Source organism: Pempheris klunzingeri, chromosome 4 (genome assembly GCF_042242105.1).
Source record: "Pempheris klunzingeri isolate RE-2024b chromosome 4, fPemKlu1.hap1, whole genome shotgun sequence".
Taxonomy (NCBI): domain Eukaryota; kingdom Metazoa; phylum Chordata; class Actinopteri; order Acropomatiformes; family Pempheridae; genus Pempheris; species Pempheris klunzingeri.
This window is the reverse complement of record NC_092015.1, coordinates 28,675,095-28,699,604: the sequence shown is the minus strand read 5'-3', so window position 1 is coordinate 28,699,604 and position 24,510 is coordinate 28,675,095. Positions and strand designations below refer to the sequence as shown.

The window sequence follows — 24,510 nt, the reverse complement described above, 5'->3', positions numbered from 1 at the left end:
CAGATACAGATACAAGCAACACCCCCCCCCTATGATCTCATACAGCAGGAGTTTCAACATCCATCATATTAGAAGCGCTGCTCTGGATCTGTCCATGTTTGATGTGATTAGCTTTTGATCATTAATAACAAAAACGCCCTCATAGTCTGGTTGGAAAGTCCTGAGCTGTTAACAGCTGTTGTGAGTTAATCAGGATTGACGTCAGATATTCAGACCTACGATCATAAAGCTACCCTGACAGGGTGAAACACACAGTCTGCAGTTGGCCTGTGTGTGTGTGTGTGTGTGTGTGTGTGTGTGTGTGCTCATGCAGCTGCAGCGGTTACACTGTGATGTGAATTCAGCAAAAAGCATGACGCAGAGCGAGGCGTCTCCAGTCACGACTTTGCTGTGGCTCTGATGTGCTGCTGGACGGTCCTTATGGCCTTTAGGCTCTCTGCTCTGCATCAGTCACCAACACAACAAGTTCCCACCTGCCTAAGATGATGTTCTAGTGATCTGTCCGATCCTATATTCCTTATTTGAGGTTTGCTCGTACCAGTGGCCAAGTCACATTTACTCTCTTTACAATCTCTCTTAACTGGACAAACTTTAGGTGGATTGCTTGTTTCCTCCAGGAGGTCAAGAGGAGGTGTGTTCTCATGAGATGTGTCCATTAGCATAATCAGCACCCCTAAATGACCATATAAGGCTCTATGGGCAGGTTTCATTCACAAAGTGTCACATTTAGCAGTGTCCACTATCGTGTTAGGGGACATTAAAAAGGAAACAACTAGAGAATATTAAGAGTACAGCTGCCAAAGATGCGTCATCCAAGCAGAGCTGTAGTGCGAGTGTTCTTACAAGAAGTAAGACACTTCTTGTAATCTTCTTTAAACTGTGGTCCATGACTAATAAGGGAGGAAGTCAATGAGAGGTGACAGTGATTAGATAAGAGAATTACAGCCTACAGTAGGGGACGTTAGACTGTCAGGGGCAACTGAAGATTACACATAAAGACCCAGAGGCAGCTGTCAGACAGAGAACAACCACAACTGTAGGAGATACTGTGTGAAAATCCACAGGCTGACGTCTGGTCAGATGTTCCTTTTCCTGATCAGTCTGGTTTTAATTAGTAACTAATCAGTAAGGTGCATGTGCCGATACGAGTCAGACATTTTGGTTTGGGCTTTTTGTACACTTGAAGGAAGTGGACACAAGTCGTCGTCTTTGTATACAGTCTGAGGACACGAGTCGTCTTTATATACAGTCTGAGGACACAAGTCTTTGTCTTTATATACAGTCTGAGGACACGAGTCGTCTTTATATACAGTCTGAGGACACGAGTCTTTGTCTTTATATACAGTCTGAGGAGACGAGTCATCTTTATATACAGCCTGAGGAGACGAGTCTTTGTCTTTATATACAGTCTGAGGAGACGAGTCATCTTTATATACAGTCTGAGGACACGAGTCGTCTTTATATCCAGTCTGAGGACACAAGTCTTTGTCTTTATATACAGTCTGAGGACACGAGTCTTTGTCTTTATATACAGTCTGAGGACACGAGTCTTTGTCTTTATATCCAGTCTGAGGACACGAGTCTTTGTCTTTATATACAGTCTGAGGACACGAGTCTTTGTCTTTATATCCAGTCTGAGGACACGAGTCTTTGTCTTTATATACAGTCTGAGGACACGAGTCTTTGTCTTTATATACAGTCTGAGGACACGAGTCTTTGTCTTTATATACAGTCTGAGGACACGAGTCTTTTTCTTTATATACAGTCTGAGGACACGAGTCTTTGTCTTTATATACAGTCTGAGGACACGAGTCTTTGTCTTTATATCCAGTCTGAGGACACGAGTCTTTGTCTTTATATCCAGTCTGAGGACACGAGTCTTTGTCTTTATATCCAGTCTGAGGACACGAGTCTTTGTCTTTATATACAGTCTGAGGACACGAGTCTTTGTCTTTATATCCAGTCTGAGGACACGAGTCTTTGTCTTTATATCCAGTCTGAGGACAATGCAATGTGTGCATATCACGCAGGCTAATTGATGAGTTAAGAAGCTTTAGTGACAGTAAAGAAGCTAAAATGAAGTCATTTTCAATCCAATGTGAACTAAAGGTTTTAACACACACCTTTAACCTTTAATGGTGTCTTTCAGTGACATACTCATGTCTGAATGAAACAGCAGCAGCTGAGGGTCCAGTTCTAGTGTAGAAACACAGATTCTGATACAAACAGTGTTCCCATGTTGGAAAACTGTTGACTGTATGTCTGACGGGACTTTTTAAATTCTCCACTAGAGGAGTTGTTATAATAATTCTTTCCCTGATGCAACATTTGGAAATGTATCTGCAGAGCAGAAAAGGATGAACCTGTCACAAAGGCTTGTAAACAGCAGCAGACAGCAGTGTTACAGTAAGCTCAGCTCACAGTCTAATTTAATGATGAAGACAATAACATTTAAAAAAAACTTATTAGAAGAGTTTGAGCCGCTTATGTAGGCCTGAGATGTAATATCTGTTATTACCGTCATCTCATTATCACCGTGATTAACAGTAGTTCTTATCTCCATGTGTACTCTGACATTTTGACCATGATACACACCCAATTAAATCTATCTGAAGACTAAATAGGATGAAGTGGACACCCTTGTTATATGCCTCTTCATTATTTCCATAGTTAAATATATCTCTCTCTTCTTTCTTTATTAGTCTTTAACTCTCTCTTTCCATTTCTTTCTTTCTCCTCCCGTCTGCTCATCAGTCTGCGGTGCGTCCAGCCCCAGATGTCCGTTCAGTAGCAGGTCATTACATGAGAACGAGTTTCCTAATGAGCCCATTAGCTGTTTCAGGCCATGTCTTCCTCTTTTACTCACCAATCTTTCTTTTTCTCCTGCCCTACTCCTCCACACTTTCCCAGTTAATCAAATCATGTCCTTCCTCTAACTCCCAATCACTGACATCAATTATCACCTCCTTTTTCATCTCCTTTCATGTCACTACCTCCTGCTCTGTAGAGATGCAGGCTTTTACCCAGAGGATGTAACAGCTTCCCGCTCTTTCATCTGTCATTCGGGCTGTTTTGTAGCTGCAGGCTTAAATGCTCATTTTCAAATTCCTTCGTTTTTGTAAAAATATTTTGTTGAAGTCAGAAATTGGATCCAAAAATGGGATGGTTTGCACAAAAAAAAGAAATATACATATATGTATATATATATATATATCCCGTTTTCCAGAACTGTAGCACACCAGTAAACGTGGTCGGAAGTGAAGCCGCCTTCATCATCCCGGCACAGAGGTGCTCGGTCTGCGCAGCACGCACAGAAAACCCATTCAGAGCCCAGAGAGCGAGGCCATGAGGTGGGGCCACACTACAGCTTTATAGATGTCTTTTCTTTTCTGAAAGCCTTAAATCTCTTCTTTCTCCTCCACTGTTTGTCTAATGTGGTTTGGTAAGCAGTTCATCTCCTCCTCTGGTCAGGTGTGTGTTTGGCTGACAGACACTCCATTTATTTTAGTTTCAGTAAATACACACACAGATCCTTTCACTTTTTGTTGCACCAGCATAAAATATCGGTTTTAATCTAACTGCACCAAGCTGGTTAATGCCAAGAACACGTATCAAGAAATGCATTCACACCGTTTATGTCATCTATGAAAAACACCAACAGGTCTGAACCAACACTTAGTGACTACAGACGTGTTCATGGTGCAGGATCTTGTTGCTGCTCATCGTCTGAACCATAACATGCACCAGCGTTAGTGAGCTGTGTGTTATTTTCCAGTGTATTATGGTTTAAGTGCTTTCATACTGTATATCTGAATGCATCTTACAACTGTGTCTCCTTGTTGGCTTAAAATATCTTATGACTCTGTCTCTGTCTTAATATCTTCTGTATACATGCATATATTGTATCGTACAGTATTAGTGTCTCTGTACTCCAACTCTGCTCAACACGTTGGTTGTGTTGAGATGTTTGGGGGGGGTAGATGTTTGACCAGCTACCTATTGGTAGGGGTAATGTAACATTCAACCTGCAGAGGATCCGACTGGGATCAAAACGTTGTCTATTTAATATTTTATTCAAAGGGGACATTTTATGCCCAACATAACCATGTGTTCCCCGGTGAGTCCTCAGACTCGGAGTACAGACCGTCCTCTCTCCGTTTCTGCTCCATCTTACAGCAAATGTGTGTGAAAACACTCAGTTTAGATTTGGCCCCTCTCGTGACATCACACACAGGGACGTGTTGATCATGTGACCTCCGTCAACCCTTCAATTCAGGCTGACGGTCCCGCCCACTGACATGAAAACCTGAATCCATCTATCCAGATAAGAACTGCTGAATAGTTTTCTGACTTTTATTCAATATGTTCCCTCCTTTATGTCTCTTTGTTTAAGGTGAAACAGTTTTGACTCTTAAGATGGCGGCTGATTTAATAACATCGGCCTACTCTAATGCTGTGACCTAATGACATCTTCATAGGCTTTGGCATCATCTAGAATGACCTATTAGTCTCTTAAAGCATAGAGCATCTTCAATTAACTGTGCTGTCTGTAATTAAGTGTGGAAATTACACATTCAGCAAACGGACGACTTCTCTTCTACTTCCACCTGAATATTTTACTTCCTGGTTTCAGCGTGATGGAGGTGTGAAATGAAGGAAGACATGGAGTCGGTGATGGCAGCTCTTCAACGGCAGTATTTTTGGGGTCTCTATTAATAACCATTTCAGTTTTAGGCACCAACATACACTCATATTTAATGAAAGATAATACACATATAATGACTAGCAGCTTACAGTGAAGAGAAACCACACGTTACACAACTTGACTCCCCCATCCATGAGGCTAATGAGGGTGAGTTATGTGATCAGTTTAGATGTTGTGGAGAAGTTTTGGACTCCTACACATAGACACAGTTATACAACAGTTATCTCCAACCACGCAGAGATGCCGGCCAACCGGCATCCTGCAGCCTCCTATCTATAACTACAGTAAATACCAGGGGTGCCACCGGCTCCCACGAACATTTCCTTGGCCATCGCAGCGAACTGGCTCATTATCATTAAAGGAAGGACAGGCGGCCTGATGAGAAAAGCCCTTTTTTAAGTGATAACACAAGGCTACCGAGACGTCCCTGGAAATGAGACTCCATAAATCAGCAGACATATAAAATAATTTCATACTAAATGTAGAGTCGACTAGTGGCTGACATCTCTTTAGGTGGGTTCCAGGTTTATGTATAAATATGCGGTTCAATATGATTAAACTCTGTTTTCTTCAGTGTTTCTCCTCAATATATTTTCAAAGTTATTGCTGCTTCAGAGTTTTTTGAAGTGTCATGAAGTCTTAATTACACGGCTGTGGATCGGTCCACTCTGCTGAACTCAAACCATCTTTCTCCCCTCTGAGGATGAACAACTGGAACAGTTGACAGGACGTCAATCACTCACAGTCATGACACCCAAATAAACCTCAGAGACAGCAACTTCCAGCATTTTCTCCTCAGACAGAGAGGCAGGACAGAGGACAGGATTATGTTACAGAGACAAATGGTTGGTTTAACCAGCGAATGTCAAGTTAATACATTTTACAGTTCAAGCAAACATCCACAACGAGTTCTCTGTTGATGCTCATGGCCACATAATTACCTCCACCAAGGAGGGGGGGTGTGTTTTGTTGTTTACGTCTTCGGTGCCGTTTGTCTGTCTGTCACCAGGATTATGGAAAAACTGCCACCTGATTTTCCTGAAGCTTGGTTAAAGGGTGTAGCCTCATTACCATCTGAATCTGGAGCACTGGCCTGAGTGGAGGTCTGCGCTCTTAGTGCCCCTCTATGCATTATCTAATGATACAGTATGAATATTAAGCTAACGCTGATGTTAGTGAACTCAGTCAGTCATAATACCGACAAGGTATCGCACGGTCACAAGTGTCACTCTATTTCATAGCTGTTATAGTGGACTGAAAACCCACTCCTGTGTCAGTCCCCCTCTACAGCCCACAGGATGCAGGATAGCTGTGTGTCCGGTTAAGGATTCAATCCAACTATCACAGTACTGCTGACATTTCAAATGTTCTCCACACACCCACATAAACTTATCTGTTCACTCACTCACAACGTCAGAAACTTTGTAACCACAACAAAACAATCAACACGGTCAGTTTGTGAAGTGCTGAGAAAATCTTAACTCCCTAAAAACTATAAAAGGACCAAAGAATGTATTGGGGGGGGGGGGTTGATCATATATTTGTTCCTCTTACTTTGAAAAACACCTTCAGCTGGGTGCAAACATGTCTCATGGTAATAACGATAAGGTGCACAAGCAAAGGCAGCTGTTATGAACGTGGAACTGGTGAAGATGCATGGAACCGTTCTTTAAAACACACACACACACACACACACACACACACACACACACACACACACACACACACACACACACACACACACACACACACACACACACACACACACACACACACACACACACACACACACACACACACACACACACACACTGAATGTGAATCTTTTAATTACTTTAATTCATTAATTTGGTTAATCTCATCCTTCAGTCTAAATGAGACAGCACACAGCAGTGACAGCAGTGGCTCTTCACTAATGAAACGCTGGAGTTAAATGGGCCTTCATTCGAGGACGTGGAACAATGAGCAGGTTTTCAGAGGGACACTGAGGCAGAGAGGACCAGCAGTGACTCATACCTGCACTGACATCATTGGTTATCATTAGCATGTGACCTTTTACCTTCCACCTTTCCCAAGAGTCGGCGGGCTCAGGAGGCTGATGATTAGCCTGCATTACAGTGACGTCGGATAGTCTGCAGCCTCTCAGTAGTTTAGCTAAAACTACACACAGAAACGTGAGCTTCATATGAGGCTAAGTGTTAGAGGTGAAGATGTGTGTCCTCCTCTAGGTGGAGTAAGATCTTTAGAGGTCGACTGCTCCATCTACAGCCTCCATCTTCATGGTTGTGGTGCATGATTTATGTCTCAGCTGGTTACAGGACCTGGATTAAATCTTGCACAACCAACATTGACATATCGCCTGTATAAAAGAAATGGACAGAGCTTTAAACCTGCATCCTCTCTGATGTCCAGCAGGGGGCGACTCCACTGGCTCCAAACAGAAGTCTGATTGGATGGAAGTCAATGAGGAAATGAGGAGACTTCTCTCCTGATTTATCAGCTCAGTGGACATTTACCTGATGAGTTTCTGCTCTCAGTCTCTAGTTTACAGTCTTCTTCAGCACAGCACGATGGTCATTTAGTCAATGATGGTCCATTTAGAGGAAGATACACCAGGAAGAGGGGGGGGCTTTAGGGCGGGGAAGGCTTGTGACTAACCAATCAGGTAAAATGTCTGAAGATTCTCAGTCATCCAGGTCATAGTTATTCCTCAGGAGTCAACTGGACTTGACGTTTCGCCTCCCATCCAAGAGTTCAGTTCTGGTAAAAGTACGTGTACATGTACAGGTAACAAAAAGAAAACTAAACTAGAAGAATGTAATGGATTTGTACACATTTAACTTTTTCCCATCAGCATAGTTTTATCCATAAAGCCAAATCACATCAGAGATAAAAGCAGATGCTTTACTCCAAATGATCTTGTTGCATAAACTTGAACTCTTTTGGCTCAGATAGAACGATGTCATGTCTGGAGACTGAATTCATCAATGAAGCAGAGCAGCGCAGCCACAAACAGCCTGCAGATGCAGCTGTAGTGTATAATGACTGCATGCGTTTCACTGAAAATAAGGGCCTCATACATGCCATGTAAAAAAGCTGTGTTCTGAAGTGAGTTTGTACTGGATTAAAAAAAGAATAACTACGCAGCAGAGGTCATTATGTCAGTGTTTCGCTCTTTTAGCTGTCTTTTTGTTTTTTTAACACAAAATGGTGTCTGTGCATCTTCTGAGTGTAGACACAAAATCATTTTCCAGATGACAACCGGTACATATCAAGCCCCATTTGCAAGTGTATGACCTGAAGGAGAGGCAGAGAATGACGACACATCTCCCTCTCCCTCTCCCTCTCCCTCTCCCTCTCTCTCTCCCTCTCCCTCTCTCTCCCTCTCCCTCCCTCCAATCTGCACATGTGAGCACACAATAAAGGTTCAAGAGGGCTGCCTCGTAATTTCCTTGAGGGGGTCATGTGGGCATCTAGCCGGATTTGTGCGATGACTCACAGCTATTTGTCTCATGGAAGTAACCTAATACAAACATCAGAGAGGAAACTGAAATGTCCACTTCAATTGCTATAATTAGAAGACAGCCTCAGTCTGGGGATGTGGATCTTCACTTAGTAGTAAGAGATTTGTGATAATGACGTATTGATTTTTGATATGAAAAGACAAAATGTGTCAGAGTGAAACTGAAATACTGTCACTGGTTATTTGTGGACCTAGGAACAGAGGAGAGGACACATGCCAACAAAGAAACATCTGCGACACGATTCAATCATGCTGATCTTCACTGGGGGGAAACCTGGGCCGCTGTTCACTGTGGAGCTCAGCGTGAGTTCAACCAGGAAGACCGTCTCATCATAGATCTCCTTATGTTCACTCACTCTGGTCCCACCGATCAAATACTGCCTCTAAACCTCAGGAGTCAATCATCTCATGGCTGTCAAAGCTTAAACTGTCCCTCTCTCTGCCACCACCAGTGTCTGGACTAACGGGGTCTAACTGCCAAAGACTTTGTGGTCTTCTTGCATTGTGTCATGTACGTCTCTCCTGGTGGAAACGCTAACATTTCTCCTTGCTTCTCTTCCATGATAGTGGGGGGTGAATGATTTCTGGATCACAGGAGGAGAGAGGACATGAGGTAGCATAAATTAGCATAATGAAAAGCACCTGTGCTCCCAAAATTTTAAAATGTCTTCTTCCTTGGGAGCCATGCAGTGTTTTATTGGACCTCGTTCTCAGATATGTTCGAACCATCCAATAACCGATGTGTTCCAGAAAACAAACACACGTGTCACAGACCACACATCCATCCCAGATTCTCCATGAAGTTTGGAAAAAAACACAACACGGCTGTCAGAAGCGATTTTTCCCACCAAGTCGCCCACTCTCTTCCTGCCGCCCAACGTCTCCGGTGTCATGTCGGTGTGTGATTCCCCCGATCACAGCCCTGCTTCCACAGGGAACAATCAGGTTTTATTTTCAGTCCTACGTGTTAACGGGCCAACAGACAGAGAAGACAAACAGACGTCCTCCCCTCAGCACAGTGAAGGGTGAGAGAGCTCGCCTCTGGATGTCAAATTCAACAGCTATAATTAAAACTAAGACTGGCAGTTTAATTCCCACCGCCATTAGAAAGGCACCTCTCCACTACTTGGACGGGGACAGATGTGGCTCTGGCTGTCCTGGAGAGATGTTTGATCTGGTGATGATGATGGATAATGAACTCTGCTCTAGCGGCAGTCACTCCTTTATTGCATCGAATCACGGTGGCCCACAGGGGTCAATTCAATTTACATGGTCATGTCTGTACATGAGGACGGAAAGAGCTGGCTATTATAATCTTAGAGTTTCAGCACATCTTAGGAAAATGGACTGGTTCCAGTAGGACTCACATCTCACAGCGCGTGCTAGAATACCTCAACCTCCAAGTGGAAGCAAGAAAGGATGACTCGTATTGTGTGGGGACATCAGGTACTGTAGCTGATCAGTGATTCACCCTCCAGCCTATGCAGACTGTAAATGAAGTGAAATCACTGAAGGCACAGATCGAACTATGTGAGGTCACAAGTTCAGCAAAGTGAAACTTTCAGAAAAAGAAATCACAACGTTCTCCATCATCCATCATCAAGTATTTCACAGATCACTGGACCTCTGACATGCTGGTGTTTTAGTTTAGAGCATTCAAACGCTCTGGACTGCACAGACGATACCATATCATAATGGACACATCCACACCACATCATATCACATCACACTATTTCATAATCATATCAGACACTCAAGAGCAGCAGCTTTTAATGTCCCCCCAGAGGACAATGAGAATGTCTGAGAATGAGTCCACTTTTTGTTTCTGCTGTCAGGGATATACTTTTTAGTAAACTGTCCTCCAGTTATGCTGATTTCTGCTGGCTGGACGATAATGAAAAACCTGGCTGTGCTTTAAGAGGGGAATCTTTTCTGTAGCAGATCTTATCCACAGAGCTAGGGAGGGAAGGAAGAACACTTTGTCTAGGACCGAGCAGTGATAAGCTTTTCATTTGGTAATGAAGTGAAAACTAATTAATGTTTTCTGGTGTCTCAAAGAAATCATCATCATCATCACCATCACCGTCACCGTCACGCCATAGCAAACCGACCTATACCGCAAATCATCATTCGAAAGAGGGAATTCAAGGGTGAATCTGAGTCTGTGCATAAGATACCTCACCAAACTGTGCCATGCCATGCCAGGTCAAACCATACTACACAATATTGACACTAGGCTGCAAATATTGTACAGAGACGCATATTTGTAAAATATTACAATCAAAATATCACTAGAAAGCTATTTTTTGACTCCTCATATCTTAATACTGCAGCCAGAACGTGTGAAGCTCCGTTTCCTGTTTATTACACATAAAAGGAAACGCTGCTCTGGCTTGGCCACGTGAAGAAACAAACATCACCTCCAAAAGTGATCCACATTCCATGAAAGCGGAGAACCTATCAGCCGAGATATCTCCTGTTACATGCAGTTATGTTCTGTCTGTTAACCCGACAGACAAGAAGCCTCCACTGTGTCATCGGTCATTTGGCTGATCTGAGGCCTCGGGCAAAGTCAGCGCTCTGACCAGCGTGGAGGCTGTGACTCACACACCACTGCAGGCTCAACCATCTGGTCAGGAGGGGCAACCCCTCCATCTCTGGCCCACACACACACACACACACACACACACACACACACACACACACACACACAGACGTGTCGAGGCTTAGGAAGCCTGGGTTTTGTACAGCCTGTCTCTAAAATTGGTTTCCATTAGCTCCACTGTGATTATTAACTTTCCATTGATGCGGCAGCATAGTCAGAGGCACAGTGACGTCAAGAATCGTCCTTGACGATGAAGCAGCCCCCAGTCACCTGCTGAGGTTTTCAATGTGTGTGTGTGTGTGTGTGTGTCTGCAGAGAAAAAGAGATGAGTGTACTTACTGCACAGAGCAATGATGTGGCTGCTGTCTTCGTGGACAAATTTCTTAGTCACTGCTTCCTCCATAATCTGCTTCACCTGCACACAGAGGAACAAAAGAGCTGCAGTTTGTTTGTGTCTCTGGAATCATTGTGACCGTCTTTACCTGAGCTGTCGCTGCCATTGTTGCAGTCATCATCACCATTATTACAGTCAGCTTTAACAGAACGAAAGCTATCTCAGATCATCAGACGCAGTTCAGAACGTGCCTTTTGCTCGACTCTCAGGCTCGTGTGTAGGAACTCTGACTCCACTGACCGAAAACCCAAAGAGACGTCACATTGTTGCCCACACAGTTTAACTCACAAGTGATTTCTGGGAAGTGCACTGCAGTAACAATGCAGCAATTAGCACTTTGCACCAAAGATGAAAAGAAGACTGCTGAAATACGTCCACTGTCTAACGCCCTCTGAGACCTTCACGGCATGAAGGTGTTGGACAACATCATGAAAATACTGGGGATTTTTCTTCTTTAAAAGACTTTCTATTTGAAAAGGAAGAAAAATGGTTTGTACTTGAGAAAAAGTCACAATGTCCTAAAAATCTGAGATGTTCAAGTGAGCATGAATGTGCTCAGCAGATTTCACGTCAGTCTGCCAGCTGAGGAGGTGCACATGTGCAGAAAGGTGTGTGTGACAGCAGGTGAAGCAGTGTCCAAAATGAAAAGGGTTCATCATCTGGGAGAATGAATGTCCTCTGTACATGTCATGACAAGCCACCCGGAAGAGTCTGATTATTTGTCCTGATGAAAGGAGAACTAGGACAGGTGGTCAAAACGTTAATATCAACAGCATGTTTCAAGGAAACGTGGTCATTACTGTTTGAGACACCATGTATGGCCAAACTGAGGTGGGGCCTGATGAAACGTCAGGGGTCACAAAAGATTATATAATGGACAGAGAATATCCAACTGCAAACTGCAGTGGAAATCTTGCCCGTAGCGTTGGAGATACTGGACTAAGAACCAAAGTGTTGCACTGACTGAATGGCTCTGTCATCAGGGTTGGTGGTTTTGTCTTGATTTTAACATATTACTGGGAAAACCAGGATTTTTCGCTCAAACTCCCACCCAGATGGTTTTCATTTTCTAGCTGACCGACGCTGACTCTCACACAGCTCACAGACACGAAAGAAGTACTCCTCAAACCAAAAGTTTAGCAGTAAATGTGCATTAAGCTGCTGGGACAGTGCCGGAGGTTTGTCCTGAAGGAGGCCGAGCAGAAAGAAGCAACAGAGGACACATCAGCAACACGCTGAACCATCAGAGCCACTGATCCCAGCCGAGCAGCACGTCTGTAGCCGAGGGGAAATATCTGATGGTCTAACAACATTAGAGCCACACAGGCAGGCTGAGCAGAGCCGGAATGAAAACCTCACAAATACTCTCCCTTTCATTAATTTCATGTGATGACAGACAGTCAGTGTGTTCAGACAACAGCCTTGATGCTAAAAACCTTCAGTTTTTTCTCCACACAGAAAATGAATCAGAAATCAATAAAGGAAGAGATAAAGAATCGGACTGATGAGCAGAATCGATGATGGCGCTGGCATCAATAAAATCTCATCAATCCATGAAATCCATCAGCAGCAGATTCACGAGTGCTCACAGGAACCTTTTAGTCTTGTGTCCGTTATTCCTGCCAGTTGCCCAGAGCTGCTGGTGCTTGGTTATCAGTATGGACACCCAACAGTGTGTACCTGATTACAAAAACAGAAATATATAATAATCAAGCAGCCTCCTCTTACCATTCTGACAGCTACTAATGACAGCTCTGACAGTCTCGCCCAAACATCCGCACCACTGACTTCCAATTAATACGGTGGCACCCGGAAACATTCAGATGAGCCTTTCTGCTGCTATCTGCCGAGTCTCTGGGGAGGAGAGCCTGAGTGAGTCTGGTGAGTCAGTCTGGTGTTCGCTTGTCTAAGTTCGCTCTCTCTGTAGAATTCACTGTCGTCAGTAATTAATCCGGGACCTGTCTGACACCGCCGCCTTGTTCGCCTCTAATTGATAAACAGGACGGATTTAATTGCTCAGCTGTGTGATAATAAAGCTCCGGCTACCGTATCGCTCCATTCAAACTTTTTCCCTGCATTACAGAGGTGTCATGTCCAGGAGCTTCATCATCGTCATCACCACAATGACATTCAGCCTTCATCAAGTAATTAAAGTTTTTTGTGAGGGGAGGGCTGAATCACCCATTTTGTACAGTCACCGAGAGCCGATGACAAATACAGCAACCATTTTGTCAGAACCGGTGTCCAGCTAGTTCTTCAGAGCTGAAGTTTTCTGTGTTGAAACCCCTCACAAGTCCTCAAAGCTTAATCAATGACTAATTATCCATTTTTAGTTGAAGGAGAGTAATTATATGTAAATCACACTGGTGCATCAGAAGACAGCATCAGTGGAAAAAGGAAAAAAAACGCCTGCAGACACAAAAATAACGTTTCGATCCAACTTGGATCTTCGCCTGGTCAAGATGTTTAAAAAGTTACACATATCTATTCTTTAAACATGAGTACGGTCGAAATGTTCTAATACATGTTTGTGGCATGGAGCCAGTGTGAAGGCGTTAACATCCATTTTTAAACAAATAGTTTGAGAAGCTGAGCCAACACAGGACCGCAGCTCAGGAACTAAAATGGCATCCCTGTTTAGGTTTCCTTTGCTTATGAACAAGATTAAGGATGCGACCGTCCAACTTCTTCTCTCCCAGCAATTATCCAGATGCCTCGGAGTACCAATCTGTGATATTCAAAAAATAAAACATATATTGTGTAATTAATACACATTTAATATCATGTACCTATTCAGTGTTTCACTCCAGCTTCAAATCCGATGAACTAAACTTGTCTTCCTGCATTGGACCGACGGTGTGAGAGTGTGTGAGGTCAGTGGACATTAAATCACAGTATATAACGTAGATAAATCACAGAGTGGTTGGCTGTCAGCGTGGGGGCTCACACACAAACCCTCCGTCCCTGCTTCCCACAGGTGATTTTGTTTCAGCTGCTTCAAAGTGTAATTGCTCTTTTTGTTCGCTTTTGTGCAACTATTGTTCTTTTTCTACCTCCATACACTCACGGTGTAATTCAGCTGCCAAAACGACAATGAACACAGTTTAAGATGCACTTTCTACTTTCTATAGAAATTGCACTAATCTTGTTATCGTGAATTCTTTTGGCTCTATAGAGTGTAATCAAGTAAAAGTAAAGAAACATGAGGAGAGAGATTACTGTGTACTGTGTGACTGACTGAACGTGACTGAGGGAGAAAACCATTTTAGATCGTCACTGACAGAGGAAATAAACATAATCTGACACTCGCTCCTTCGTACTAAGGTTGGTACGGGGGTTGTAATGACACATGTATCGTGTCATGGATCCCTTGTGAAGATTAGGCAAATAAGACTGATAACAAATTGAAAACAATGTTGTTTCACACACGATTCTCACACAGAATCAGACACCAACAGGATCACAGTGTTGTCCGTTATACTTGAGAGACCACAGTCATTTCTAGTGTAACCACATGCAAATAAAACAGGGTCTCAACTGGGAAACAGTGACTGTATTCTTCCCCAGTCGTTCGGTACAGGATGTTCAGTTTGGTAGGTGACTTTCCTTCGGTATGCTAATGAGATGTGATCCAAACTATTCCTGTCTTTTTAGAATTAATAATTATTCAAACAATAAGTCTAGACCACGAGTACTCCAGCAACACTTTGGCAGTGCACCGCTCAGCTGATATACACCGTGTGTGTTATAGAGCAGATATACACAGTGTGTGTGTTATAGAGCAGGTACACCATGTGTTATAGAGCAGATATACAGTGTGTTATAGAGCAGGTACACAGTGTGTGTTATAGAGCAGGTACACAGTGTGTGTTATAGAGCAGGTATACAGTGTGTGTTATAGAGCAGGTATACACAGTGTGTGTTGTAGAGCAGATATACACAGTGTGTGTTATAGAGCAGGTACACCGTATGTGTTATAGAGCAGCTATACAGTGTGTTATAGAGCTGGTATACACAGTGTGTGTTATAGAGCAGCTATACAGTGTGTGTTATAGAGCAGGTATACAGTGTGTTATAGAGCAGATATACAGTGTGTGTTATAGAGCAGATATACACAGTGTGTGTGTTATAGAGCAGGTATACAGTGTGTTATAGAGCAGATATACAGTGTGTGTGTTATAGAGCAGGTATACAGTGTGTGTGTGTTATAGAGCTGATATACAGTGTGTGTTATAGAGTAGGTATACAGTGTGTTATAGAGCAGGTTTACAGAGTGTCATAGAGCAGGTATACAGTGTGTTATAGAGCAGGTTTACAGAGTGTCATAGAGCAGGTATACAGTGTGTTATAGAGCAGATATATAGTGTGTTATAGAGCAGGTATACAGTGTGTTATAGAGCAGGTATACAGTGTGTGTTATAGAGCAGGTATACAGTGCGTGTTATAGAGCAGGTATACAGTGCGTTATAGAGCAGGTATACAGTGCGTTATAGAGTAGGTATACAGTGCGTTATAGAGCAGGTTTACAGAGTGTCATAGAGCAGGTATACAGTGTGTTATAGAGCAGGTATACAGTGTGTTATAGAGCAGATATATAGTGTGTTATAGAGCAGGTATACAGTGTGTTATAGAGCAGGTATACAGTGTGTGTTATAGAGCAGGTATACAGTGTGTGTTATAGAGCAGGTATACAGTGTGTGTTATAGAGCAGGTATACAGTGTGTTATAGAGCAGGTATACAGTGTGTTATAGAGCAGGTATACAGTGTGTGTTATAGAGCAGGTATACAGTGTGTTATAGAGCAGGTATACAGTGTGTTATAGAGCAGGTATACAGTGTGTGTTATAGAGCAGGTATACAGTATGTGTTATAGAGCAGGTATACAGTGTGTGTTATAGAGCAGGTATACAGTGTGTTATAGAGCAGGTATACAGTGTGTGTTATAGAGCAGGTATACAGTGTGTGTTATAGAGCAGGTATACAGTGTGTGTTATAGAGCAGGTATACAGTGCGTTATAGAGCAGGTATACAGTGTGTTATAGAGCAGGTATACAGTGTGTGTTATAGAGCAGGTATACAGTGTGTGTTATAGAGCAGGTATACAGTGTGTTATAGAGCTGGTATACAGTGCGTTATAGAGCAGGTATACAGTGCGTTATAGAGCAGGTATACAGTGTGTTATAGAGCTGGTCTCACCAGGTGTCCTGACTCTGTAAAAAACACAAATGTAGTTTTCTTAATACTTCCTTTAATACTTCCAGCCAATGAGCCATTGTTGGATGTGTAGATTGTTCAAAATAAAAGGGTCTTCAGTGTTATTTTCTATCTGTATTTTTTTCTGCTCTTTGGCCCCCAAATCTGAGGTACATATGGAACCATGGATGTCTTGTGCACTGCCGCACCCCTAATCACAACGTTTTAATGCTTACACAAACAAGCAATACAGTTTGTGAGGAGGACCAGGCAGCTCTGCCAACAGCACTATAGGAGCTCTGCTGGAGTATCACTGAACCCCCACCGTCTCCATGGACACTGCTTCAACGTACATGTGCCCTGACCTCTGAGCCGCCTGCTGGGGATTCACCTCAGCAGGGTGGGTGGTTATGAAGACGGCTGAGGGGAAGTGGCTCGCCATTAGCCATTCCTGGTTATTCATGTGATGTTACACAACTGGCAGCAACCATTCAGTCTGTAAACTGCCAGTTGAATCTCACAGCATAGACACAGTCAGGCTCCCGCTTAACTACAGTAAAAACAAAAAGCCCCCATCTTAAAATAAATCAGCCACAGAATGAATGATGGAGCAGTGATGGGGGCACTGAGGACTGTAATTGAGAACTGGAAGGAGTCGGGTAATGAGGTTAAAAGGTCACTTTCTCTTTCAGCTGTAAATCCATTTTATTTATCTCGAGACGTTTGTCTGTTCAGGACCTGCATCTATCTGTAAGACAATGAAAATGACATTATGAGATGTAAAATTTGTACACATCCTTATTCATAAGACTGCTTGAAAATGGAAACCGTGTCACCTCGTTGAACTTGTTGAACGGTCGAGTGCCATTAGCCTACAGATCTGGTCAAACTGGCTAATTACCATTCCTGTGTTAACACACCAGACACCCACACACCTTGATAAGGAAAAAACTAGGAAATGGTTTCGAGGCTTACAGACTACAGTTAGAACTCTTATCACTGACTCACCTTCTCTCACGTGTGACAGTTCTGTGCTTCCACCAATACAAACTGTACTCCTGATAACCTGAATGTCAAACTACCTCAGCCCGGCCAATGCTGAACGCTTCGCTCTCCATCGCTCTAGCGTGTGATGGCTAAACGTAGGATCAATGTGGCCAGAGACACGACGTCTGCTGGCCCAGCAGACATCACTCTCAGGTTGGACTGAATTCTCTGGAGAACTGCTGCCTCTGACTGACCGCATCCCCCACAGAGATGTGCAAATAGATCCATACATTTACCTACAGCTATAACTCTGCCCAATGAATCAGAACAAAGTGATGCACAGCGGTCGGCCACAGGGGTCGATTCCTTCATCTGGGTGTGAGCGACTGTGAGATTGGATTGATTGTGTTCGGGAATGAACCGGTATAATTAGTTTCTGGCTGTCAGGGTTATGTTGGGTTTGAAGTTTGGCATGCTCCTCAGTGCGTGATTAAGTGTATTAAGAGGACTTAGCGTTACAATACGTGTTAATTAGCCTGCTGTACACTGAGGGCAGACGACTTCTGGACACATCCACATCCAAGTAGTTTTAAGTTTTAATTACTGAAACATTTTCAGCAGGGAGACCCATTCTGGAGGTGAAGAACTTGTAAGTCTCTTGAATCTTCGAAGAAGCTCTGCATGGGGGGCGACAAGGGTTTGTTGTCCCACTTTTTTTACTCTCATGTGAATCACTCATCATCAATCTAGCAACATCTTGCATCATTCATCCCTACATCACAGGGAGGCTGAGTCCCTTTCATTCTCATAACTTAACGTTGTTAACCATCAAAAACACTCAGTGACACAGTGTGCGGGGGTTAGTTGACGCCTAATTAGTTGTAAAGTGAACAGAATCACCATCTCTATAAAACTCTGTGCGTTTGTCTGATTGGTTTCAACCACGACTGTGATTCATTCTCTGTAACTGGAAGTAAAATTAAGGAATTTACAGTGTTTTCTTAAAGCTGTAGTTTCAAACCAACTATGGTTATGAACGTAACATCTGATGGATGTCACAGGTGAGATGACCAGCACCACCTGAGTTTTAAGCTGCTTCCACTGGAATTCAGCTAGAAAACCAAAAAAGTACACTAAGACACAAAAACTCCAGCCGTTACCTTCCTCTTTTTAAATAATGTCCAAAATGCCTCATCACCTGCAAACTTTTATTACGACAGCGACATGAAAAATGGCTCTGACCCATAAAAATACTAAATCTCTCCTCACCTCAGTGTTTGTGTGTCAGATAGAAATGAGGATGACGGCTTTAGCCTGCAGACGGTTGGGTTTAGGCCCGACTGGCTGCTTTGGTTTGGTGCCTTTAAAGTTAGAATGAAGACTCCAAATATTTCAGCTCCATTTGTCTGTGACGACTTTCCTCCTGCTTGTCTCAGCGATGCCCCCCAGGTAAGAGGTAGGAGGACAAGCCTGTCTCTTACATTATCAGAACTGCAACAGAAAATACATTTTGAAAGAAACATTATGCCTCCCAGATTATTTAATATCGACATAATAAAGGAGAGTTTTTCATGCACACTGACTGGAGGAAGGAAAAAAAGCTGAGAGTGCAGCACTGAACTATTTATCTGAAAGAAGTAGGCAGACTTTATAATGTGGGAATCCTTATATTCTTTTGTGTCCGTGTGTTACCAGTTTTACTGTGTTGTAATCCCTCAGTAACTAACTACTGTGTGAGTACCATTCATCTTCTCTGCTGTGGACACCAAAGGATTGGTCATAGTTAATTACACAGGTGACACCGGTAATGAACAGGCACAATAACAGGCACTCATTGGTAATTCAGGCCGGGAAACAACATGGCGGCGGCCACACACACACACACACACACACACACACACACACTTGCATTTATTTATTTTAGCTAAAAGAGGACTTTCATTAACAATTCATCCCACACAAAGCAGACATGTCGTTCTGAGGTCGACACTAAAATAATAAGATATAGTTGGCTTGTGTCAAACGGCTGAGTGGTGCTGGCCAACTTTGAAATACTTCTGAGAATCCTGAGGCTAATGGTTTCTGGGAGGATCGGGGGGGACGAGCTCATTAGCCAACTGTCACTTACATAAGGACACAGTTGCTTTTCCCTTCATCCGGAGCAAACAACAGAACATCAGCAGTGAGTTCTTTGTGTACTTTACATTTAACACTTTAATACACCTTTTCCTTCTAACTCTCAGACTCTGAAACCGACTGAAGTCGTGTGACGAGTCACATTTAACATCCACTTTTCTGCAAAATGAACGCAGTCTGAAGTTTCTACCTTCAGGTTTATGTTGAGGCTGCAGAGAAATGAATGGAAACCAATGGCTGTCTGACTGTCTGGTAGAAAACACAGCGGCTTGGTCTGCAACATGTGATAACAGACGGTAGATGTGATCAATGTTAAGGCTGCAACTAACAATAACTATTAATCATTTTCCATGTAAAATACTCAAAACTAGAACATCATCCTCATCACAACTGTCAGAATCCCACAGTGACGTGTTCAAATGTCTTGTTTTGTAGGACTAAAGATATTTACTCAACTATCACAAAAGACAAGCTGGAACTATGTTTTGAATTTCTGCTTATAAAATGACTGAAAAGATTGAAACTGTGACATTAGATGCTGACTATTTGCTCTCATTGACAGTAAATGGGCTCAAACATTCAAAAGTGCCGGTGTGGTCCTCAGTACAGTGTCACTACTCATTACAGTTCCTGTTAAGGTGGAATTATGCATCGTTAAAATGCCAGTAAACTGCTGTGTGTGTTTTCTTTAGCACACTGTGTTCCTGTCTCTGTGTGCCGTGGTGCCTTCGCTTCCCTCTAGTCTGCAGAGCTCATATACAACATGGCTCCACCCTAATCAGCCATTGTTAGGCCGCAACAGAGACACAGTCATTAATGAGGTAATTATTAATGGAGGTAATTATTCATGCCCTGGCGGTGTTGGTGGATGAGGAGTGGGAGGATGAGGAGGAGGAGGAGGAGGAGGAGGAGATGGGGGGGGCTGCGGTGGTGCTTGTTGACAGCACACTCTGAAGGATGAGTTAGTGGAATCAATATGTCTTCACTTGCCCTGATCGCACCTGTTGACCTGCAGCAGGTTGAAACTCGTAACATTTACAGATACGGCAAATCTGCGATCATTTCCTCTCCTTAAAAGGTGCCATATTCTGTGTCGAATCAATTCCTCCACTTCCCCCGTCAAGAAAATAGAGCGGAAATTAACATTTAACCTCAGAGTACAAAATATCAAGTGGATGTCAGTGCAGTTTAGAGAGACGGCTCGTGGAGCTGCAGTCATAAAATAAGAAATGATTGTGTCCTGGAGGAGGTGTCAGTCTGAGGGAGAACTTACCCAACACTCCGCTGCATAATAACAGAGTATTTCTTCAGGGAGAGGAAACTTAATGCTGTTTAGCTGCAAGCTGCAATATGGCAACCAAGGCAGCTCAGAGTAGCAAACACAACACAGGAAATGGTATTAGAGGAATGGAAGCCTGTGGCGGCGGCCTCCAACACCGCGGTCAGACTACTGATGTTGACCAGACCAGACAGATCTACTTCTCCTCAGACCTGCTGTAACGTGGTTGCTTGAGTGCAGATATAAGTTAACTCTTACGTCCTCAAATGACAAGGCTACACAAAAACTCAAAGCCAAATAATCTGGCTGGAATAGGATTAAACATGCATTATAAACACAATATACAGTCACTGCTTACCTTCAGCAAACAACTACTCATCAGGAAACTAAACGCTCGCCAAATCGTCTCACTGTATTTGGGAATGTTCGTAACTTTGCTGATACTAACAATCCAACAGTCACAACAACTTAACGCCGTCACCAGCCAGCTGTGCTGAGGTGTGAAGAACGTTTCTCTCAATGCACAAGCCAGCGGCAGTGTTTCCAGGTGGGAAATGTAGAATTATCGTACCACAGACTGGAAATTATCGTATTTTGGGGTAAATGATCGTCCACCCGTCATAACCAAAATAACAAGCTTACTGTTGCACGATCGTCAGATATAGTCGTTCTATGTGTGTTTAAAAGCGTCCTCATCCACTGCTGTGTGCTCCAGCTTAGCTGTGTTACACTAATGTGTCCCCCATAAACAAATGACAGGTGGGAACTAATGAGCTAAATCATGAGGCCTCCCACCGTGAGGGGACTGACACAGCAGGTTCACTTTTTTGAAACAGTATTCATAATAACTGAGAAGAAAATAAAGAGTAAATCTGGCTTCACTTAGTGAAGTTTATTTTTGCAGTCCAACATTTGAATACTATTTGAATTACTTATATGAACAATCTTTTTTCAGAGAATAATTCAGAACTTTCTCTCTTTGTCCTCAAAAATGACAAATAACTGCACATCTTCAAACTTAAACAGTGCCAGCTGCCAACTATTACTCAATAATAAAACATATCAAATAATTAATTGGGCACGATCAGCCAATCATGCTCATTATTCAGAGACCAACGTCACCTGTATCCAGGTGCTCGTATCTCACGCTAACCCAGTTATGATTGATTGGAAATGTCACGTGATAAGAGATGCCTTCAGGGTTCACAAAAACTGTACAGCAGATTAGAGCAAGGCTGATTGGAAGCACGCGTTCACGAAAACTGTCAAATTATCGTACATTTGGCCTTTTTTTGGATTATTGATCGTACAGAGGGCAAAATTATCGTACAAATAGGATAATTATCGTACACCTAAGGCGGCCCCTCCATCACAGAGGAGACACCCCCGGACTGAACGAGAAGAGACGACTACAAACCGTTGACTGTATAAAGAAGTGGACTGAACTTCTGGGTCTGAACAGTGAAGCTGACGCTGAGGAGCCTTAAAGCTGCATCCTCTCTAATCTCCAGCAGGGGGCGACTCCACCTGCTCCAAACAGGAAGTCTGATTGGATGGAAGTCAATGAGAAAATGAGCCGACTCAGTCACTAGTCTACAGTCCTCTTCAGCACAGCATGATTAAATTATGGTCTCATTTAGAGGAAAACAGATCAGGAAGGGGGGGTGGGGGCATTAGGGTGTGGCTACCTGCTAACTGACCAATCAGAGGAGGTCTTTGTGGAACAAATGTCACTTCTGGCTCTAAAAAACCAAGATGGTGACACCAGAAAGGCCAGACTCAAGGCTTTGTCTCTGTAGCTACGTCCACTTCTTACATACAGTCTATGGGTGGTTTTTCTCTGGTGGTTATTAATTTGGATATGTAAATGCTTTTTTTTTCTAAAAATAAAATATATCTCTCTCATTAAATAATCTAAAACTAAAAGGTTCTTTTTAAAATGAATTTGAAGCATAAAATAGAATCTAAGGATTATAATTTAAGACTGCTTAATTGTGGTGATTAATTAAGGCAGAGAGAAGCTTTTGATTTGAAGCCCACGGTATCTCTGTCATCATCCGGAGGGACAAACCACACGCCGGGCTGGTCTCATGAAGAACATCCTCAAACCTTTTCAGCCATGATCGGCTCGGAGGACGGCAACACCGATCGGTCGACCGGTGCACCACTTTGGTTCAGACTGAAATATCTCACAATTTAAACCGAAAAGACATTCAGGGTCCTCAGAAGATGGATCCTAATCAATGCGGTGATCCCCTGATGTTCTATCCAGCACCACCATCATGTCAAAGGTTTCATGTGTCCAGTGAAACATCTCAGCTTTCTTCCCCAGAGAACCTATTGTAAAAGCATCGCTGACCATCATCTGGTCAAAATGTTACATTTGAACAAATATCAGAAGAAGCTCATGTCAGCTCTCTGCCGTGTTTCTGAATAAGTGCAATGGTGATTTTTTTCCTGTGGCTCTGACACCTGGATCACGGTGGGCACTGCACTCTCCCAGTCATCTGTCATCATCACACTCGTCAGAGAGCTTTGGGCATACGACACCTCTGACTGTCCCTAAAACACAGAACCTGTGCAGCTTCAGAAGCCTCAGGAAAGAATGGAGGTGTGCCTAAAGCAGGACATGTTCACACTGACCAAGGCCCCAGACTTGTTTCAGTATCGTAATAACTCTTCCACCGGGTGGAGAATCTGCTCTCTGATCTCACATGCTCATTTTGATTTGTTGCTGCCTGGTGGAGAAATTGTACGACCGGCTACCACTTCCCATTTTCCTCAAACAGACCAGAACAGAACAGAAGGCACACTTGTTGTGCTTATTAATAAATATTAACAGGAAGCCTTCTTTGCCAGCGCGACAGCCTCACCCATCTTCTAAATGGAGCATCTCTGCACATATGACCAAACAAAAGGCTCCTGATGGCTGCAGGTGAACACACAGAGGCACTTTGTGTGCCACTACCAGAGACCACCTGACAGGGTGCATCACTGCTGCGATATTAAATCGCCAACTGATGCAATTTAACTTCTTATGGAGCTGCTAAAGCTTTCAGTTGCCAAGCAATACAGAGATAGCTGAGAGAGCCGCTTAAAGAGACAGGGAGCTTCAAAGCAGGAGCTGGTGGGCTTTGTCCACGTCAGTCTCTCACAGCTCAGTCTGCTGTGCTTTAAAATGTCAGACGGCATTGACCAGCATCTCCTGGATGAACTGTGGCCAATCACACCATTGATTTTTATACTGGATACACACAGAGAATACAACAGCTATCTGCCATCTGAACAAAGTGGGCAAAATATTGCATTTTTGACTACATTTGCAAAACAACAGATCAATATGGTTCTGAAGCAGCAGTAACTCCCTGTTAAGTTAGGACAGATTGATCTCGGACGATTAGCCACACTGGCTTTGGGTTTATCTGATGTACAGAGAGTACTCTTAGGTCAGTGTCTCCAAAAACCACAGCCTGCGCTCACCCAAAGATGTTCTGGATTTATTAAAAACTGACACACTGACACCAAGCAGACTGATCCGTACTGTGATCCTGACCACGGCTGTGACTCTGTACGATATCACATAGCAAAAAATTTGGTGGAGTAGAGAAACAAATGACAGCCAACATGTAAAGACAATGATTACAGACGAGGCTGCGGAGACACTAGTATTCTTTAACATCTGGATGTA

At 43.2% G+C, this 24,510-nt stretch overlaps 1 protein-coding gene across 1 annotated transcript in view; it reads right to left on the bottom strand.

Annotated features, from left to right (window-relative positions):
• sgsm2 (small G protein signaling modulator 2) overlaps positions 1-24,510 on the bottom strand; it is a 69,245-nt gene that overhangs the window by 42,681 nt on the left and 2,054 nt on the right. The window contains exon 2 of the mRNA XM_070829103.1: positions 11,173-11,248. Coding sequence (XP_070685204.1) covers positions 11,173-11,248 — 76 coding nt within the window. The remainder of the gene's footprint in view (positions 1-11,172; positions 11,249-24,510) is intronic.